This window comes from Mustelus asterias, chromosome 7 (genome assembly GCF_964213995.1).
Source record: "Mustelus asterias chromosome 7, sMusAst1.hap1.1, whole genome shotgun sequence".
Classification (NCBI taxonomy): domain Eukaryota; kingdom Metazoa; phylum Chordata; class Chondrichthyes; order Carcharhiniformes; family Triakidae; genus Mustelus; species Mustelus asterias.
In genome coordinates, this window is record NC_135807.1 from 55,804,540 (window position 1) to 55,821,880 (window position 17,341).

General features: G+C 40.9%; 1 protein-coding gene across 1 annotated transcript in view; it reads left to right on the top strand.

Annotated features, from left to right (window-relative positions):
* Positions 1–4,671, top strand: part of LOC144495724 (uncharacterized) — a 37,508-nt gene extending 32,837 nt beyond the window's left edge. Inside the window, exon 10 of the mRNA XM_078216078.1 lies at positions 1,495–4,671. Coding sequence (XP_078072204.1) covers positions 1,495–1,627 — 133 coding nt within the window. The 3' untranslated portion in view covers positions 1,628–4,671. The remainder of the gene's footprint in view (positions 1–1,494) is intronic.
* The last annotated feature ends 12,670 nt before the right edge of the window (positions 4,672–17,341 follow it).

Consider the following 17,341-nt stretch of genomic DNA (forward strand, 5'->3'; position numbering starts at 1 on the left):
TCATCTATTTCTATGTGGCAATTCAACAAAGACATGGGAAGGTTGGGTTATTTTACAGTGAATATGTCTTTTCTCAATCTTTGAAAAGAACTGAAGCCTCTTTAAATAAAGCTGCTGACCAGTATTCTCTCCATTTTCTCTTTGTGTCCTGGTGGTGTTTTGAGTATGGTAGTTTTCAATAGATGTGCATGCAAGTTACATTGCTCAAATTCTTACTCTTCACATCCTGCTGCTTGGTTTGGTCAAATTAGTAACATTGCTTTTCCGCAGGAAACCTTATACTGCTATTCAGGTAATATTTTATCAAGGAAAAGTTTGTTTACATTGACTTTTCATTCACTGAGGATGAAAATTCCTCTTTGTTTTTGGAAGCTAACACCTTTCAAAGGATTGAGAAAGGCCACAGATAGAAAAGGTAATCTAATCCTAAACAATGCTCAAGAAAATGTCTCATGGAATATACATGTGTCAAAACTTTGGAAATGAAAATGAGCTGGCCTCTTGTTTGCCAAATGTGCAATGACTAGATTGAGGGGACACAGTTTAAGAATAAGAGATCTACTATTTAAGACGGAGATGAGGAGAAATTAGCATGTTCAACCCCAAGTTAGCAGCTAGAGTCCCATAGAGTTTCAATGATTTGAAGGAGAAAAGGTTGTTATTTCCAATAAAATAAATCCTGCATGTTTATGTACTTGTCTAAAACAAGATTGCATTAAAAATCCAATGAGCATTTAAATAGATGATTTCAAAATTGAGTAGTTACATTAAACTGATAAGTGACTACTATCATTTGTTAGTAAGTTATAAATACGTATTGGCTGAAAAAATGTGTATTAAAATAATCTGTTGTGGTTTAAAAAAATAGGGTGCAGTGGGCCAAATGGTTGTGTTTTGTGCTCTAAACTTCTATGATTATACTTTTTCCTTTAAAATTCCACAGTTGCAATAAGGGATCTTAACCAGATGTTGAAAATTACAGGGATGTATTTTGTCATATAATGAACTAGAATATTCATTCCAAAATCACTCGCTCATCATCTTCCCTCTGCCCATTTTGAATTTTTACCATTCCTTTCTTTCCCTTTTTTCACCACATTCTAAATTCCTTAATTCTGGTGATCAATTCTCTGATGAAGTGGTGTGAAATATCGATCTATATGGAATCTGCTATATAAATGAAAATTATATTTCCATCAAGAAACATGATTAAGGGCATTTTGGTATCTAGCTGCTATCTTTCCATTAGCTGGTCAGACTGACTCTTGAAATACATCTGACTCTTGAAGGTGCATCTAAGTTATGGAAAGCAGTCCACTGAACATTGAGGGAACAAATTTTGCAGAGCAAGGGGATGTGGGGTGGAAAAGGAGATTTGTATAAATGAAACTGGCAGCAGCTATGTTCAAGAATTTGTTAAGCAATTTGTGTCTTTCAACATCAATCAGTTATGCTGTATTTAATTGTAAAAGAAAAATAAATTTATTCTTTCAGGAGCAATTTCGTATATGGATCGTATTTGAGTAAAGATGAGATTGCATTCTCGGATCCTACTCCAGATGGTAAACTCTTTGCAACAGAGTATTGTGGAACACCCAGGTTCCTTGTGTACAACTTTATCAGCTAACCTCAGACAGACTGAAATGAGAGCCTTCGCAATTACTCGTGAAGATGTCTTAATACAGCCTTGGACAATTGCTATACTTGTGTATGAGTTGTTCACAAAGGTGGCTCATGGTTTCGGGAGTTGAACTGTACTGATTTTTATTACTGTGAACTCAGGACCGATGGCAACCAAATGGTTGTTTCATATTTTAGAAAACTGGAAAGGATGCAATAACATTTGACATTCTGTTTGGATTTGTATTTAAAACTGAAATAGTTTTTTTTTCAGAAAAGCATGCCTTTTAGTTCAGTCATGCTTTTAGATATTAGAATGTTTAATGTAGGGCAGGAAAATCATTAACTGTAAAAATGTTGAAAACCTGATATACAATGTACATAAAATATGCTATAAAATTAAAAGACAATTGGTGTTGGTGTTTCTAAAACTGCTCTGTGGCCTTCATGGTCTGTATATACTGTACAGCGTGTAGGCAGCTTTGAATGTTCTTGTTATTGAGAATTAAGTGAGTGGTCTGATATCTGGGTTATTGTGAAAGATGTTGCTGGAACTTTCCTGGTTTCTTTCAGGGGTATCAGACTGCTGCACTAAAAGCAATGTTGCTTTTGAGGTTATCTGATCAGTTATATATTTTGTCAAACTATTAAAATCTTTATTGGTTTTGCTCTGGGAGTATACAGTTGTTAGTGTTCAAAATGTAATACCTCATTTAGTATTGATGTTAAACCACTGCAATATTTGGTGTCCATGATAAAAAATGGCACCTCGTATTAATGTCTTGACACTTGGTTTTGAAAAGATTTGTTAAATCTACCTAGAGTAGCTTATATGAATCTGATTGTGCCTTTTTCAGCGTAGGTCAGACTTTGGGATTGAATGCAATGGTTTTAACTGGTTTAACTCAATTGGATAACACAAATAGCTTTCAAGGCTTTATTTTAAAACTTTTAAGGGAAAACCAACCAATTCAGTACATCTGTAAGCAAGCTCCATTTCTGTAAAAAAATAAACATGGATTGAAAGGCTATTACCAACCTCCGTGGTAAATACTAAAGCAAAATTCACAGACTCTTGTATTTCTTGCAACTATTTTCAAAAACTCCAAATTTAGTTTTTTCTCTCTTTTTTTGTTGAGAGTCTACATTTTGATTTGAGGTGGAGAGAGCAGTTAGATCTGAAAGTGAGAATCTGGGAGGCTGATCTTTTTGAATTTCCCTAATGCTTTTGATTAACGGTTTCACCAGAACTAAACAGTCCTAAACAAAACATTATGTTTCAGAAAGTGTATAATAAATCTAGCATGGAAATGTCACAGAAATCAGTCTGATTATCTTGACTATTTTACTTATAGTAGGATCTCTTGATGGTTTAAAAAAATGTAAAAATCAAAAGTATGTTTCCCAGTAAGAGTAAAATTGAAATGCTCTGCAGGCAAGGTCTAATTTGTAAATAGTTTTGTATTCCTGAACCTAGTGAGCTTTCTACTTAAGATTTTAAAATATATTAATCAAAGTCAGTAACCTGCTGGTAGAAATAGTTGGGATGTTTCTCTGCATTAAGATTGTGCTATAATTTTATTGATTCACTGAAATTTTTGGAGGTCTCTGGTTTAAGCCATACTGTGCAGAATCCCAAGGTATTGAATGAATGACTCCTGGACTGTTCGCATTTATGTACCTTTCTTAACCTGAATCACTTGGCGATGAGAAGAAAAACATTCTTGTTGCTTGAAGTTGAGATGACTTTTGTTTCTGATTATGATTAAGTATTTTAAATTAAATGTATTGTTTTAAGTATGGTTTTATTGTTAAGTTAAATTTTTAGCAGAATGTTTGAAGTGGAAATTAGCAATATATATAACTTTGGATTTAAAGAAACGTTTTAATGCTGAAAGTTTTTAATATTGGTTAAATTTTTATTAAAAACACCCTATTTACAGCATTCCAAAACCTTAAAATACAATTATTTTTAATCCGCAATTAACAAGCACTAGAATAAACTCTAAAACCGATCATTTACCCGGTCATTTTTTTCAATTGCCCAAGTTCAGAATGGTTAAAGTTTACCTCGTGTAAAATAATTATTTGTAAATAGGTATGGAATTGTCAAGTTGGAAACAGTGGGGTGCAGAACGTTAGCGAAGTGCAGAAGATGTAATTATAAAGCTAAGGGATGGTTCAACTGCGTCTCATTATCTCTTATGTATTGCCTTTCAGTATCCCACTGCTCCCAAGGTGCTAATTCTGTTTATACCATAATGGTACAATAAGAAAATGATTTTTTATGAACAGTGAAATGCTGGTGAACGTCATGTGGCCTGAGGTCACGTGCTATTATCAACATTGCTTACAGGTTATAAAATAACCCTCTTCAACTCAGACATATGTGGTATGAATTTATAATACTGTATATACCAATTTAGATTTGATTTGACTGGGAGGAGGCTCACATTTTTAATGTCATGATCACTCCCTCAACCTAGTACTATATATGCACTAGATATTAAATGGACCAAATGCAGATGGGTTGAAACTTAACTTTCTGGTCTGTTTTTCTTTAACTCAAACTATTTAAAAGTGAATCACATGAGCTATATTTGCTTTTAAAGGATTGCAAACGGGTAACTTGAAAATCCTACGATTTTAAGACACCGTGTACAACTGAGTACTAACAATGTTTGAAAAAATAAACTTACCTTTTTTAGTGAATACATAATTTTATATGTGTCTTTTATGGAACTAATTTTGCAAGTTACTGCAGATTGTTTAACAATTTGTTTGAGTGGAAAAATACAGCCCTCTCCCTATAAGTTTTAACCGATACCATTCTTATGTGTTTGTTTTCTTGCTCAGCTTTATCTTGTGATGCATCCACATGCCTGTTTGTGTTTCTGAAAGGAAATTACAATTGCCAATGCATCCCATTGGAAGATATGCGATGCCATGTGTATTTTGTTCTTGTTTAAAATGCCTTGTAACTAGAAAATGTTCTGAGTTCAAATTCTAAATGACTTTGTTAATACAATAAATTTGATTTGTTGGAGGGCTAAATTTGTGTTAGCTGAATTATTTCTGTTAAATTGTGCAAAGCAGCAAATTATTGTAGGTTAATAAACTGCTGGAGTCACTTTTGGGTATTTCCATGTCACGTCTGGCTGAATTCTAATCGGTGGGGGGAGGGGAAGAAACAGGTGTGTTTGGGTCAGGTGATGTTGGGTGGCTGGTAGGTAAAGTCTCAGATCTCTAACCCACCTATTTCTGGCTTTAAATGAGGCTGCAATGTGGGCAGGTGACCATCCTGATCTGAGGAGGCAAATTGCAACTTGGAATATGAAAAGGAGACCAGGAGCCTCATAGTCATCTATCTTTTGAAATTGAACAGTTGGTCAGATTTCGGGTAATGCAGCAACTTCCTCCGAGAGAAGACAGTGGATTCAGGAGGTAAGCACCTTTCACACACCCTGGATTTAGGTTCCTGCCTTATGATCACCCCTACCACCCTATCTGCCCACAAGAGCCATCCCTAAGTAGGCTCTGACCTTCACACGCCAGATCCCAATTTTCCACTCCTCAGCCCCAGCACCCTCCCACACACAACCAGCAGGCCCTGATAACTATGTTACATGGCAGGATCCCAAATTGTGCGTTCTTGTTGATGCCCTGATGGACCTGCTTCCTGTGGGTCAGGTCAGCAAAGATCTGTCCATTGTCTCTGGATCTGTGACCACTGTTTTGTGAAACGTAGTTACAGCCTGAGTGACTCATTTGATTTATCTAACCCCGCCACCCCATACTCCAAAACAAGAAAATAAAACACCTAGGTGCTTGGTAATACAAAGCTGCAGGATTTCCTAAAATTCAGAGACATGCAGTTGAAGCTTTTCATCTTGCATCATCAGGACAGGTGCAAGAATGCCAAATTTCAAAAAGGAACAGCAATTTGTACAGCATGAGAAACGGGGTGTTGATTGGTTGGCAATTTGGCTTTGATTTGTCAAAATGTTGCCATGGGGATGCATCAGGGAACAATTGTACCCCATGACCTGAGCTAATTGCTCACCATGCATGCTTGATTTTGAATAGGGTGCATCTGTGATGTCTAACTTGGTCAGATCATTGCTCATTGTGCATCACTCATACTCGTGAATAGGCCAAAGGCTGCCACTTTTGGACCTCAAAACTGCCCCATCTATTTCAAATTACCCTGGAGGAGTAATGTATCTTTAAACAAAAAAGTTTGAGCAGTAGGTGAAACTATATGCTGCTGCTATATAGTGGCAACACAAGTAGTGTTTTCTACAAACAGGATGTTGACATCAAGGCAAAAAGTTGTATCACACAAATGAGTAATATGGTATACGGATTTGTGGATATGGATGTTGTGATCATAGAAATCATAGAAACCCTACAGTGCAGAAGGAGGCCATTCGGCCCATCGAGTCTGCACCGACCACAATCCCACCCAGGCCCTATCCCCACATATTTACCCACTAATCCCTCTAACCTACGCATCCCAGGACTCTAAGGGGCAATTTTTAACCTGGCCAATCAACCTAACCCGCACATCTTTGGACTGATGTCAGGTATGTAAGCAGTACATCACAGTGACTGGCAGATTGTATCAAATAGTGCATCCCATTAACTGTTTGCAACAGGCAGAATATTGACTACTCGACCAACCCTGCTTGTAAAACTTAGTAAGAGTTTTAACAGCACCAGGTTAAAGTCCAACAGGTTTATTTGGTAGCAAATGCCATTAGCTTTCGGAGCGCTGCTCCTTCGTCAGATGGAGTGGAAATCTGCTCTCAAACAACGCCGGCATCTCCACATCAAACAGGGCATACAGAGACACAAAATCAAGTTACAGAATACTGATTAGAATGCGAATCTCTACAGCCAACCAGGTCTTAAAGATACAGACAATGTGAGTGGAGGGAGCATTAAGCACAGGTTAAAGAAATGTGTATTGTCTTCAGACAGGAGAGCCAGTGAGATTCTGCAAGTCCAGGAGGCAAGCTGTGGGGGTTACTGATAGTGTGACATAAACCCAAGATCCCAGTTTAGGGCGTCATCATGTGTGCGGAACTTGGCTATCAGTTTCTGCTCAGCGACTCTGCGCTGTCGTGTGTCGTGAAGGCCGCCTTGGAGAACGCTTACCTGAAGATCAGAGGCTGAATGCCCGTGACCGCTGAAGTGCTCCCCCACAGGAAGAGAACAGTCTTGCCTGGTGATTGTCGAGCGGTGTTCATTCATTCCCCAGTCCAACGCTGGCATCTCCACATCATGTAAAACTTAGAACATAGTCTCCAATGTTGGAAGTGATTTTGCAATTAGGCAGTATTTACTGAACATCCTCACTTTGCTAAGGATTGCACTAACAACCAGTCAGGCTTGTAATGTAGCTCATGCTCACTGTAAGCTGCATATATTCATTTGCAAAGAGCTATCCTCTGCAGGCAAAAGGAATATGTCCAGGCATGTCCCTTTTGAATAAAATAAGTCTCTCAACATCAACTGGTTTATTTGGAATCACGAGCTTTCGGAGCACTGCTCCTTCAGGTGAGTAGAGGTAGGTTCACAAACACGGCATATAGAGGCAAAGACACAATTGCAAGGTAATTACAGTTGGAATGTGCAGAATGGTTGGAGTGCGAGTCTTTACAGGTAATCAAGTCTTTACAGGCACAGACGGTGTGACTCGAGAGAGGGATGATCACAGGTTAAAGAATTGTCTCAAGCCAAGACAGTTAGTAGGATTTTGCAAACCCAGGCAGTATGGTGGGGGTTACATGTAATGTGACATGAACCCAAGATCCTGGTTGAGGCCACATCATGGATAAACAGAAGCCTGGGGAAACAGCTTCCTGATGCATTTGCTGTGGCAAATTCTTGATTAATCAGAGCCAACTTGCCAACCAATCAGAGCCCTTTATGTAGTATAAACTTGTTCCCTTTGAAATTTGGCATTCTTGTCTGTCTCCCGTGCAAAACAGAGGTTCAACAGCATAGCTGTTCAGCAAAACACGAGTCTTTGCTGAGTATGTCTTCATGATCATTAACTCATTCTGTGATGAATGTTGGTGTGCACCAGCAATGGTGTTGATTATCTGGTGCTGCTCTAAGGTGCTAATACATACTGTAATTTGAATTTGTCTTTTGTATCCAATTCAATCTGTTCCAGTTCTGTCCTCAAATGATGCTATCATAATTTTGATGTGTTTCAAAGTGACCAGTGCCTCTTGTCCTTGTTGGAGCATCTGATTTGGGAAGCCCCTAATTTGTTTGTACTTTAATCCTTCAAAGTAAAATTGGATTTACTTGTGAAAGACAATTAAATTGTGAACGATTAATATGAATAATCCTGTGGAAATAATAATGACCAGTTACCCCATTAGAGCTACTATGCATTGTTCTGATTTCTATTATGAAAAGGGATATAGAGGCATTGGAGAAGATGCAAAAAAAAAGGATATACTGAGAGATTAGACCTATTGGGAAAAATTTACACAGGCTGGGGCTCTTTAAAAAAGAGAAAGCTAAGAACTGACCTGGGAAAATGTTTGATGTTAGATATAGAAAAGAGATTTCCATATCTGAGGAAGACCATAAATGTGAAGTACTCACTGATAAATTCACTGGGAAATTCAGGAGAAAATTGTTTTACCCAAAAGTTGGTTAGAATGAACAAGGAGCAGTTGAGGCAAATAGCATTTACCGGTAAGCTTGATAAATCCATGAGGGGAAATGGAATAAATGAATATGTTGATGAGGTTGGGCTGAATGGTCTCTTTCATAAAACATAGGAGCAGAATTAGGCCACTCGGCCCATCGAGTCTGCTCTGCCATTTAATCATGGCTGATATTTTTATCATCCCCCTTCTCCTGCCATTTCCCCATAATCCCTGATCCCATCTATCTCTGTCTTAAAGACACTCAATGAGTTGGCCTCCACAGCCTTCTGCCTCAGAGTTCCACAGATTCACCACTCTCTGGCTGAAGAAATTTCTCCTCATCTCTGCTTTAAAGGATCATCCCTTTAGCCTGAGGTTGTGCCCTCTGGTTCTAATCTTTCCTACTAGTGGAAACATCCTCTCCATGTCCACTCTATCCAGGCCTCGCAGTATCCTCTAAGTTTCAATAAGAACCCCCCCCATCCTTGTAAACTCTGAGTAAAGACTCGGAGTCCTCAACCATTGCTCATACGACAAGCTCTTCATTCCAGGGATCATTCTTGTGAACCTCCTCTGGACCCTTTCCAAGGCCAGCACATCCATCCTTAGATATGGGGTCCAAAACTGCTCGCAATACTCCAAATGGGGTCTGACTAGAGCCTTATACAGCCTCGGAAGTACAAAGAACAAAGAGGACAAAGAACAGTACAGCACAGGAAACAGGCCCTTTGGCCCTCCAAGCCTGTGCTGCTCCTTGGTCCAACTAGACCAATCGTTTGTATCCCTCCATTCCCAGGCTGCTCATGTGACTATCCAGGTAAGTCTTAAACGATGTCAGCGTGCCTGCCTCCACCACCCTACTTGGCAGCGCATTCCAGGCCCCCACCACCCTCTGTGTAAAAAACATCCCTCTAATATCTGAGTTATACTTCGTCCCTCTCACCTTGAGCCCGTGACCCCTCGTGAACGTCACTTCTGATCTGGGAAAAAGCTTCCCACCATTCACCCTATCTATCCCCTTCATAATCTTGTACACCTCTATTAGATCTCTCCTCATTCTCCGTCTTTCCAGGGAGAACAACTCCAGTTTACCCAATCTCTCCTCATAGCTAAGACCCTCCATACCAGGCAACATCCTGGTAAACCTTCTCTGCACTCTCTCTAACACCTCCACGTCCTTCTGGTAGTGCGGCGACCAGAACTGGACGCAGTACTCCAAATGTGGCCTAACCAGCGTTCTATACAGCTGCATCATCAGACTCCAGCTTTTATACTCTATACCCCGTCCTATAAAGGCAAGCATACCATATGCCTTCTTCACCACCTTCTCCACCTGTGTTGCCACCTTCAAGGATTTGTGGACTTGCACACCTAGGTCCCTCTGTGTTTCTATACTCCTGATGACTCTGCCATTTATTGTATAACTCCTCCCTACATCCCTGCTCTTGTATTCTAGCCCTCTCGACATGAATGCAAACATTGCATTGGCCTTCCTAACTGCTGACCAAACCTGCACATTAATCTTAAGAGAATCTTGAACAATCACTCCCAACCCAAGTCTCTTTGTGTTTCTGATTTCCTCAGCATTTTCCCATTTCGAAAATAGTTTATGCCTCCATTCCTCCATCCAAAGTGCATAACCTCACACTTTTCTGTGTTGTATTCCATCTGCCACTTCTTTGCCCACTCTCTTAATCTGTCCAAGTTCTTCTGCAGCTCCCCTACTTCCTCAATACTACCTGTCCCTCTACATATCTTTGTATCATCTGCAAACTTAGCAACAGCACCTTCAGTTCCTTCCTCCAAATGGTTAATGTATATTGTGAAAAGTTGTGGTCCCAGCACTGATCCCTGAGGCACACCACTAGTCACCAGCTGCCATCCTGAGAAAGACCCCTTTATCCCCACTCTCTGCCTTCTGCCAGTCAGCCAATCCTCTATCCATGCCAGGATCTTAACTTTAACACCATAGACACTTGACTTATTTAACAGTCTCCTATGCGGCACCTTGTCAAAGGCCTTCTGGAAATCTAAATAAATCACGTCCACTGATACTTCTTTACCTAACTCCCTTGTTACCTCCTCAAAGAACTCTAACAGATTTGTCAGAATGATCTCCCCTTGACAAAGCCATGCTACTCAGTCCTACTTTATCATGCACTTCCAAGTACTCTGTGATCTCATCTTTAATAAGGGACTCTAAAATCTTGCCAATGACCAAAGTCTGGCTAACTGGCCTGTAATTTCCACTCTGCTGCCTTCCTCCCTTCTTAAACAGCGGTGTTACTTTAGCTACTTTCCAGTCCTCCACCCTCCCTGCCTCCAGTGATTCCTGAAAGATCACCACCAATGCCTCCACAATTTCCTTAGCTATCTCTTTTAGAACCCTGGGGTGTAGTCCATCTGGTCCAGGTGATTTATCCACCTTCAGACCTTTCAGTTTCCCCAGAACCTTCTCCTTAGTGATGGCCACTACATTCACCTGTGCCCCCTGACTCTTCTGGAGCTCTGGCATCCCACTGGTGTCTTCCATTGTGAAGACTGATACAAGGTAACTATTCAGTTCCTCTGCCACTGCTTTGTCTCCTATTATTACTTTCCCAGTGGTCCAATGGCTATTTTTGCCTCTTACCTTTCATATATTGGGGAAAAAAACTCATTTTATCTTCTTTTATATTACTAGCTACCTTACACTTGTATTTCATCTTCTTCCCCCTTATTGCTTTTTTAGTTGTCCTCTGCTTGCTTAGAAAGGCTTCCCAATCCTCTGGCTTCCCACTAATCCTTGCCACTTCGTATGCTTTTTCATTTGCTTTTATGTCCCTTCCATGTCATTTGAATGTTCAGTATAGAAATGACCCCTATATTCAATAGCAACCTTGGCAATGTCTGGTAACTACTATAGGAAATAAATTCCTTAATGGGGAAATATCCCATGAATCCCTCATTAGGCTGGCTGCTAGCATACTGAAGAGCTGGTCGGTTTAGCTCAGTTGGCTGGTTAGTGATGCCAACAGCACAGATTTAATTCCTGTACTGGCTATGGTTATTCGTGAAGGTATCGCCCTCTCAACCTTGCCCTCACCTGATGTGGTGATCCTCAGGTTAAATCATCACCAGTTAGCCTATGCTTATTTGGGACTATGGCAACTTTACCATATTACCTTAAATTTTAAAGGGCCCCTGCAGTACCAATACTTCCACTGAGGTCCGTGAGTGCATTTAGGAATATGGGGCAAACAGGTCACATACAAGCATGCAACCTGCATGGCAATCTTAAAGGGACTGCATTGCAACAAAAAGACCACTCAATAAATAAGCTAAATATTTGAAAGGAATTCTGGACTTGATGCATTGATATTCTTCCTTACCTTTGCTATTGCCTCTTCTACAATTCATCAAAATGGTATGGTGGATTTCCTTTAATATCAAGAAACAGTTGGAAACAATGGATACTGCAAAGGCTATGGGCCCTGAAAACATTCTGACAATAGTGCTGAAGACTTGTGTTCCAGAACTTGCTCCCCTAGCCAAGCTCTTCCAGTACAGTTACAACACTGGCATCTACCCAACAATGTGGAAAATTGCCCAGGTATGTCCTGTACACACAAAGCAGGACAAATCCAACCTGACCAATTACTGCCCAGTCTACTCTCATTCATCAGTAAAGTGATGGAAGGGGTCATCAATAGTGCTATCAAGCAGCACCTGCTCAGTGACACCCAGTTTGGGTTTTGCCAGGGTCACTTAGCTTCTGACCTCATTACAGCCTTGGTTCAAACATGGATGAAAGAACTGAATTCCAGAGGTGAGGTGAGAGTGACAGTCCTTGACATCAAGGCTGCATTTGACTGAACGTGGCGCCCTAGCAAAACTGGTATCAATGGGTATCGGGACAAACTCTCCGCTGGTTGGAGTCATACCTGGCACATTGGAAAATGGTTGTGGTTGTGGAGAGTCAGTCATCTCAGCTCCTGGGCATCACTGCAGGAGTCCCTCAGGGTAGTGGCGTAAGCCTAACCATCTTCAGCTGCTTCATCAATGACCTTCACTCCGTCATAAAGTCAGAAATGGGGATGTTTGCTGATTGTGCAACCATGTTCGGCATCATTCATGATTCCTCAGATACTGAAGCAGTCCAAGTTCAAATGCAACAAGATCTAGACAATATCCAGGCTTGGGCTGACAGGTGGCAAGTAACATTTACGTCACACAAATGCCAGGCAATGACCATCGACAATAAAAATACTCGTAACCACGGCCCCTTGACATTCAATGGTGTTACCATCACTGAATACCCCACTGTTAATATCCTTGAGGTTACCATTGACAGAAACTCGACTGGACTCGCCACATAAACACAGTGGCTACAAGAGCAGGTGAGATGTTAGGAATACTGCAGCGAGTAACTCGACGCCCTAAAGCTTATCCACCATCTACAAGGCACAAGTCAGGAGTATGATGGAATACTCCCCCCTTATTTGGATGGGTGCAGCTCCAACAACAACACAAGAAGCTTGACACCATCCAGGACAAAGCAGCCCACTTGATTGGCACCACATCTACAAACATCCATTGCCTTCACCACCAATGCTCAATGTACTATTTATAAGATGCACTGCAGCAACTCAGCACTGCTGCCTCACAGCACCAGGGACCTGGGTTCAATTCCCAGCTTGGGTCACTATCTGTGCGGAGCCTGCACGTTCTCCCCATGTCTGCGTGGGTTTCCTCCGGGTGCTCCGGTTTCCTCCCACAGTCCAAAAGGCATGCTGGTTAGATGGATTGGCCATGCTAAATTCTCCCTCCGTGTTCCCAACCAGAGAGCGGAGTGTGGCAACTAGGGGATTTTCACAGTAACCTCATTGCAGTGTTAATGTAAGCCTCCTTGTGACACTAATAAATAAATTTTAAACTTCACCAAAGATCCTCAGACAGCACCTTCCAAACCCATGACCACTTCCACCCAGAAGGACAAGGGCAGCAGATATGTGGGAATACCACCACCTTCAAATTCCCCTCCAATTCACTCACCATCCTGATTTGGGAATATATCGCCATTCCTTCAGTCATTGGGTCAAAATCCTGGAATTTCCTCCCTAACGGCATTAGGGGTCAACCCACAGCACATGGGCTGCAGCGATTTAAGAAGGCGGCTCACCACCACCTTCTCAAGAGCAACTAGGGATGGGCAATAAATGCTGGCCAGCCAGCGATGCCCATGTCCCACGAATTAATTTTAAAAACTGTGCATTATTGACAAAATCAAGTTCCTTTTTCCACAGAAGACTCAGATAAATGGACAACCATATGAAAGGAGATCAAAGATGAAATATGGTGGCTTGCTGTGTCTATTGGGTCAAGTTCATCCATATTAAGTGGATATAAGATGTGTCTGGAGACAATCAGGATAGATTGTGAGGCACAAAACAGCAACTGCTAGGAATGATGGCATGGCATCCAAGTCCTTACTTTCAATCACTCCATGGGCTTCCAAGGACTAGTCTTTTTGACATGTTACCAAAGCTTTTAGTTTCCCACCATGTTCCCCCAAAGACTTTTGATCCTTCATTCTCCTGAAAGTGATATATATATGATGGTGCCAGGCCACTAGCTTGCCCCGATCGCTTGGCAGGGAATAATGTTGGTTATAGGTTAATTGCAGTTAATACCAATTGGCAGACAGTCCTATCACTGCTGATTCCTCATCACTTGAAAGGACAAACTGTGGAGAGTAATTTTCACAGGATCAGCAGGAGCCCTTTAATCAAAAAGACTTTGTTAGAAGTAAAGCAGCTGCTTCCTGCCATGGGATTTATTCATAATAACTTTGATTTATATGTAGCAGTGTTGTTAACATTTTAAAACATGCCATGGTGTTTCATGGGGGAGTAATCAGATAAATCTTGACATCAAGCTAAAGGGGAAGATATTAGAACAGGTGACTTGATCAAAGAGCTAGGTTTAAGAACATAAGAATGTAAGAACATAAGAACTAGGAGCAGGAGTAGGCCATCTGGCCCCTCGAGCCTGCTCCGCCATTTAATAAGATCATGGCTCATCTTTTTGTGGACTCAGCTCCACTTACCCGCCCGCTCACCATAACCCTTAATTCCTTTACTGTTCAAAAATGTATCTATCCTTGCCTTAAAAACATTCAATGAGGTAGCCTCAACTGCTTCACTAGGCAGGGAATTCCACAGATTCACAACCCTTTGGGTGAAGAAGTTCCTCCTCAACTCAGTCCTAAATCTGCTTCCCCTTATTTTGAGTCTATGCCCTCTAGTTCTAGTTTCACCTGCCAGTGGAAACAATTTCCCTGCTTCTATCTTATCTATTCCCTTCATAATTTTATATGTTTCTATAAGATCTCCCCTCATTCTTCTGAATTCCAATGAGTATAGCCCCAGTCTACTCAGTCTCTCCTCATAAGCCAGCCCTCTCAACTCTGGAATCAACCTAGTGAATCTCCTCTGCACCCCCTCCAGTGCCAGTATATCCTTTCTCAAGTAAGGAGACCAAAACTGTACACAGTACTTCAGGTGTGGCCTCACCCAACACCTTATATAGCTGCAACATAACCTCACTGTTTTTAAACTCCATCCCTCTCGCAATAAAGGACAGAATTCCATTTGCCTTCTTAATTACCTGCTGCACCTGCAAACCAACTCCTTGAGATTCCTACACAAGGACACACAGGTCCCTCTGCACAGCAGTATGCTGCAATTTTTTACCATTTAAATAATAGTCCATTTTGCTGTTATTCCTACCAAAATGGATGACCTCACATTTACCAACATTGTACTCCATCTGCCAGACCCTCGCCCACTCACTTAGACTATCTATATCCCTTTGCAGATTTTCAGCTTCCTCTGCACACTTTGCTTTGCCACTCATCTTAGTGTCATCTGCGAATTTTGACACACTACACTTGGTCCCCAACTCCAAATCATAAACAATTGCGGTCCTAACACTGACCCCTGAGGCACACCACTAATCACTGATCGCCAAGAAATTGTTTTTTCAATCCAAGCATGATCTTCCACTTGCATCCCCCAATGCTGAACCATAAAGATTTTTCTGACCTCTAGCTGCTCCCTCTCTTCTGTATCCAGACAGACTCAAGTCACTGTCTTACGATATTCTAGGAAAGGCTGTAATCTAATCTTTACAATGCTTTCCTCTGCATCTCTGTCTATGGCAATGTGAATCACATGGGCCTTGTATCTAGGTAGAAATGCTAATTAGGTATCCTTCAGAGCCCCAAGTATCTTGGAACTAAATATATTTATTTCTTGGAACTAAATGTATAGTTTAAAGCACAATGGTTTACAACTCAATAGTCTCAACACTTTACTGGGACTTTGGAGACTTAGAGCCTCCACAGTTAACACACATCCTGCTGCCATTGAACGTTGCACATTCTTCCCAGTAAAATAATCTAAGTCTTTCACTGATCCATAACAATCAAACCACCTAAACATACTGTCAGACTTCAGAACAAGTCACACGACCCCTTAATTTTACCTTAAATTTACACACAGTCCCAAAACATAATAATCATATTAAACCTCATAATTGTAATAAAGTCGAATATTTCATTCTGAATTTTGGATGCTCAGCAACTACTTCTCTGTAATTACTATTAGATAAAGCCTATTAATTTCGATCTTTTCTATCAATTCATCTACTTTGTTGTGAATACTTTGCATCTTCACATACTGTATTACTTCAGTTGTAATTTTTCACTAATTTACCCTGAGGTTATCTTTGCCTCTAATGCTCCCTGTCTCTTATTTTTATACTCTGTTCTACAGCCACGATATTTTCCCTACTGCTTTTCAGTTTACCCTTTCCTGAATCTTCCCAATCACCATTTATTATTTTAAAGGTACTTACCTGATAAAGGGGCAATGCTCCAAAAGCTTGTGGTACCAAATAAACCTGTTGGACTTTAACCTGGTGTTGTGAGACTTCGTACTGTGCCCACCCCAGTCCAATGCCGGCATCTCCACATCATGTTATTTTAAAGCTCTATTGCCACAGATAGTCGATTTGCCAGGAAACTAGTCCCACCCCAGTTTTTGTTTATTCATTCATGGGACATGGGCGTCGCTGGCTGGCCAGCATTTGTTGCCTATACCTAGTTGCCCTTGTTCAGACGGCAGTTGAGAGCCAACCACATTGTTTGGATCTGGAGTCACATGTATGCCTGACCAAGTAAGGATGGCAGATTTCCTTCCCTAAAGGACATTAGTGAACCAGATGATTTTTATGACAATTGACAATTGTTTCATGGTCATGAGTAGACACTTAATTCCACATATTTTTAATTGAATTCAAATTCCACCATCTGCAATAGTGGTATTTGAACCTGTATCTCCAGAACATTTGCTGAGTTTCTGGATTAATAGTCTAGGAGTTGCAAAAGAACAAGCTCACCTTTCCGACCATATTGCTGTCAGTGCTCTCTGAAGCAAAACTCTTGCCTCTCACACCATTCTTTCGGATATGCATTCAATCTTCTAGTCCATTTGCCTCTATGCGATGATCACTACCTGTGAAATTCTGTGTTTTAGTTTGAACCTTGCTCGTTAAACTTTACCAGCAGAACCTCATTCCTAATTTAACCTATGTCTTTGGTTCCAACATGTACCATGACAACTGATCCTTCACTTCTCTCTCCAAGTTCTTTTCCAGCCTCAAGGATATGCCCTGAATTCTGGCACCCGGCAGGCAATACAGCCTTCCGAACTCAAAGCTACAGAGAACAGTATCAACCAGCAGATATACTTACAGGATGGAATTTTCCCATCCCGCTCACCACAGGAATCATCGTGGGCGGGACAGGAACAAACAAAGGTCCATTGACCTTGGGCAGGATTTTCTGGTCTTGGGGCGAGCGCAGCCAGATAATCCACCTATAGGGTTCCTAACCAATACAATATTGCTTTTCACTGTCCCCAATGATCTCCTGTGTTCTCCAGACTTTTCCCTCTTTCACATAAGCAGCACGCACCTTGAACCTGTGTGATCTGGAAATCAAA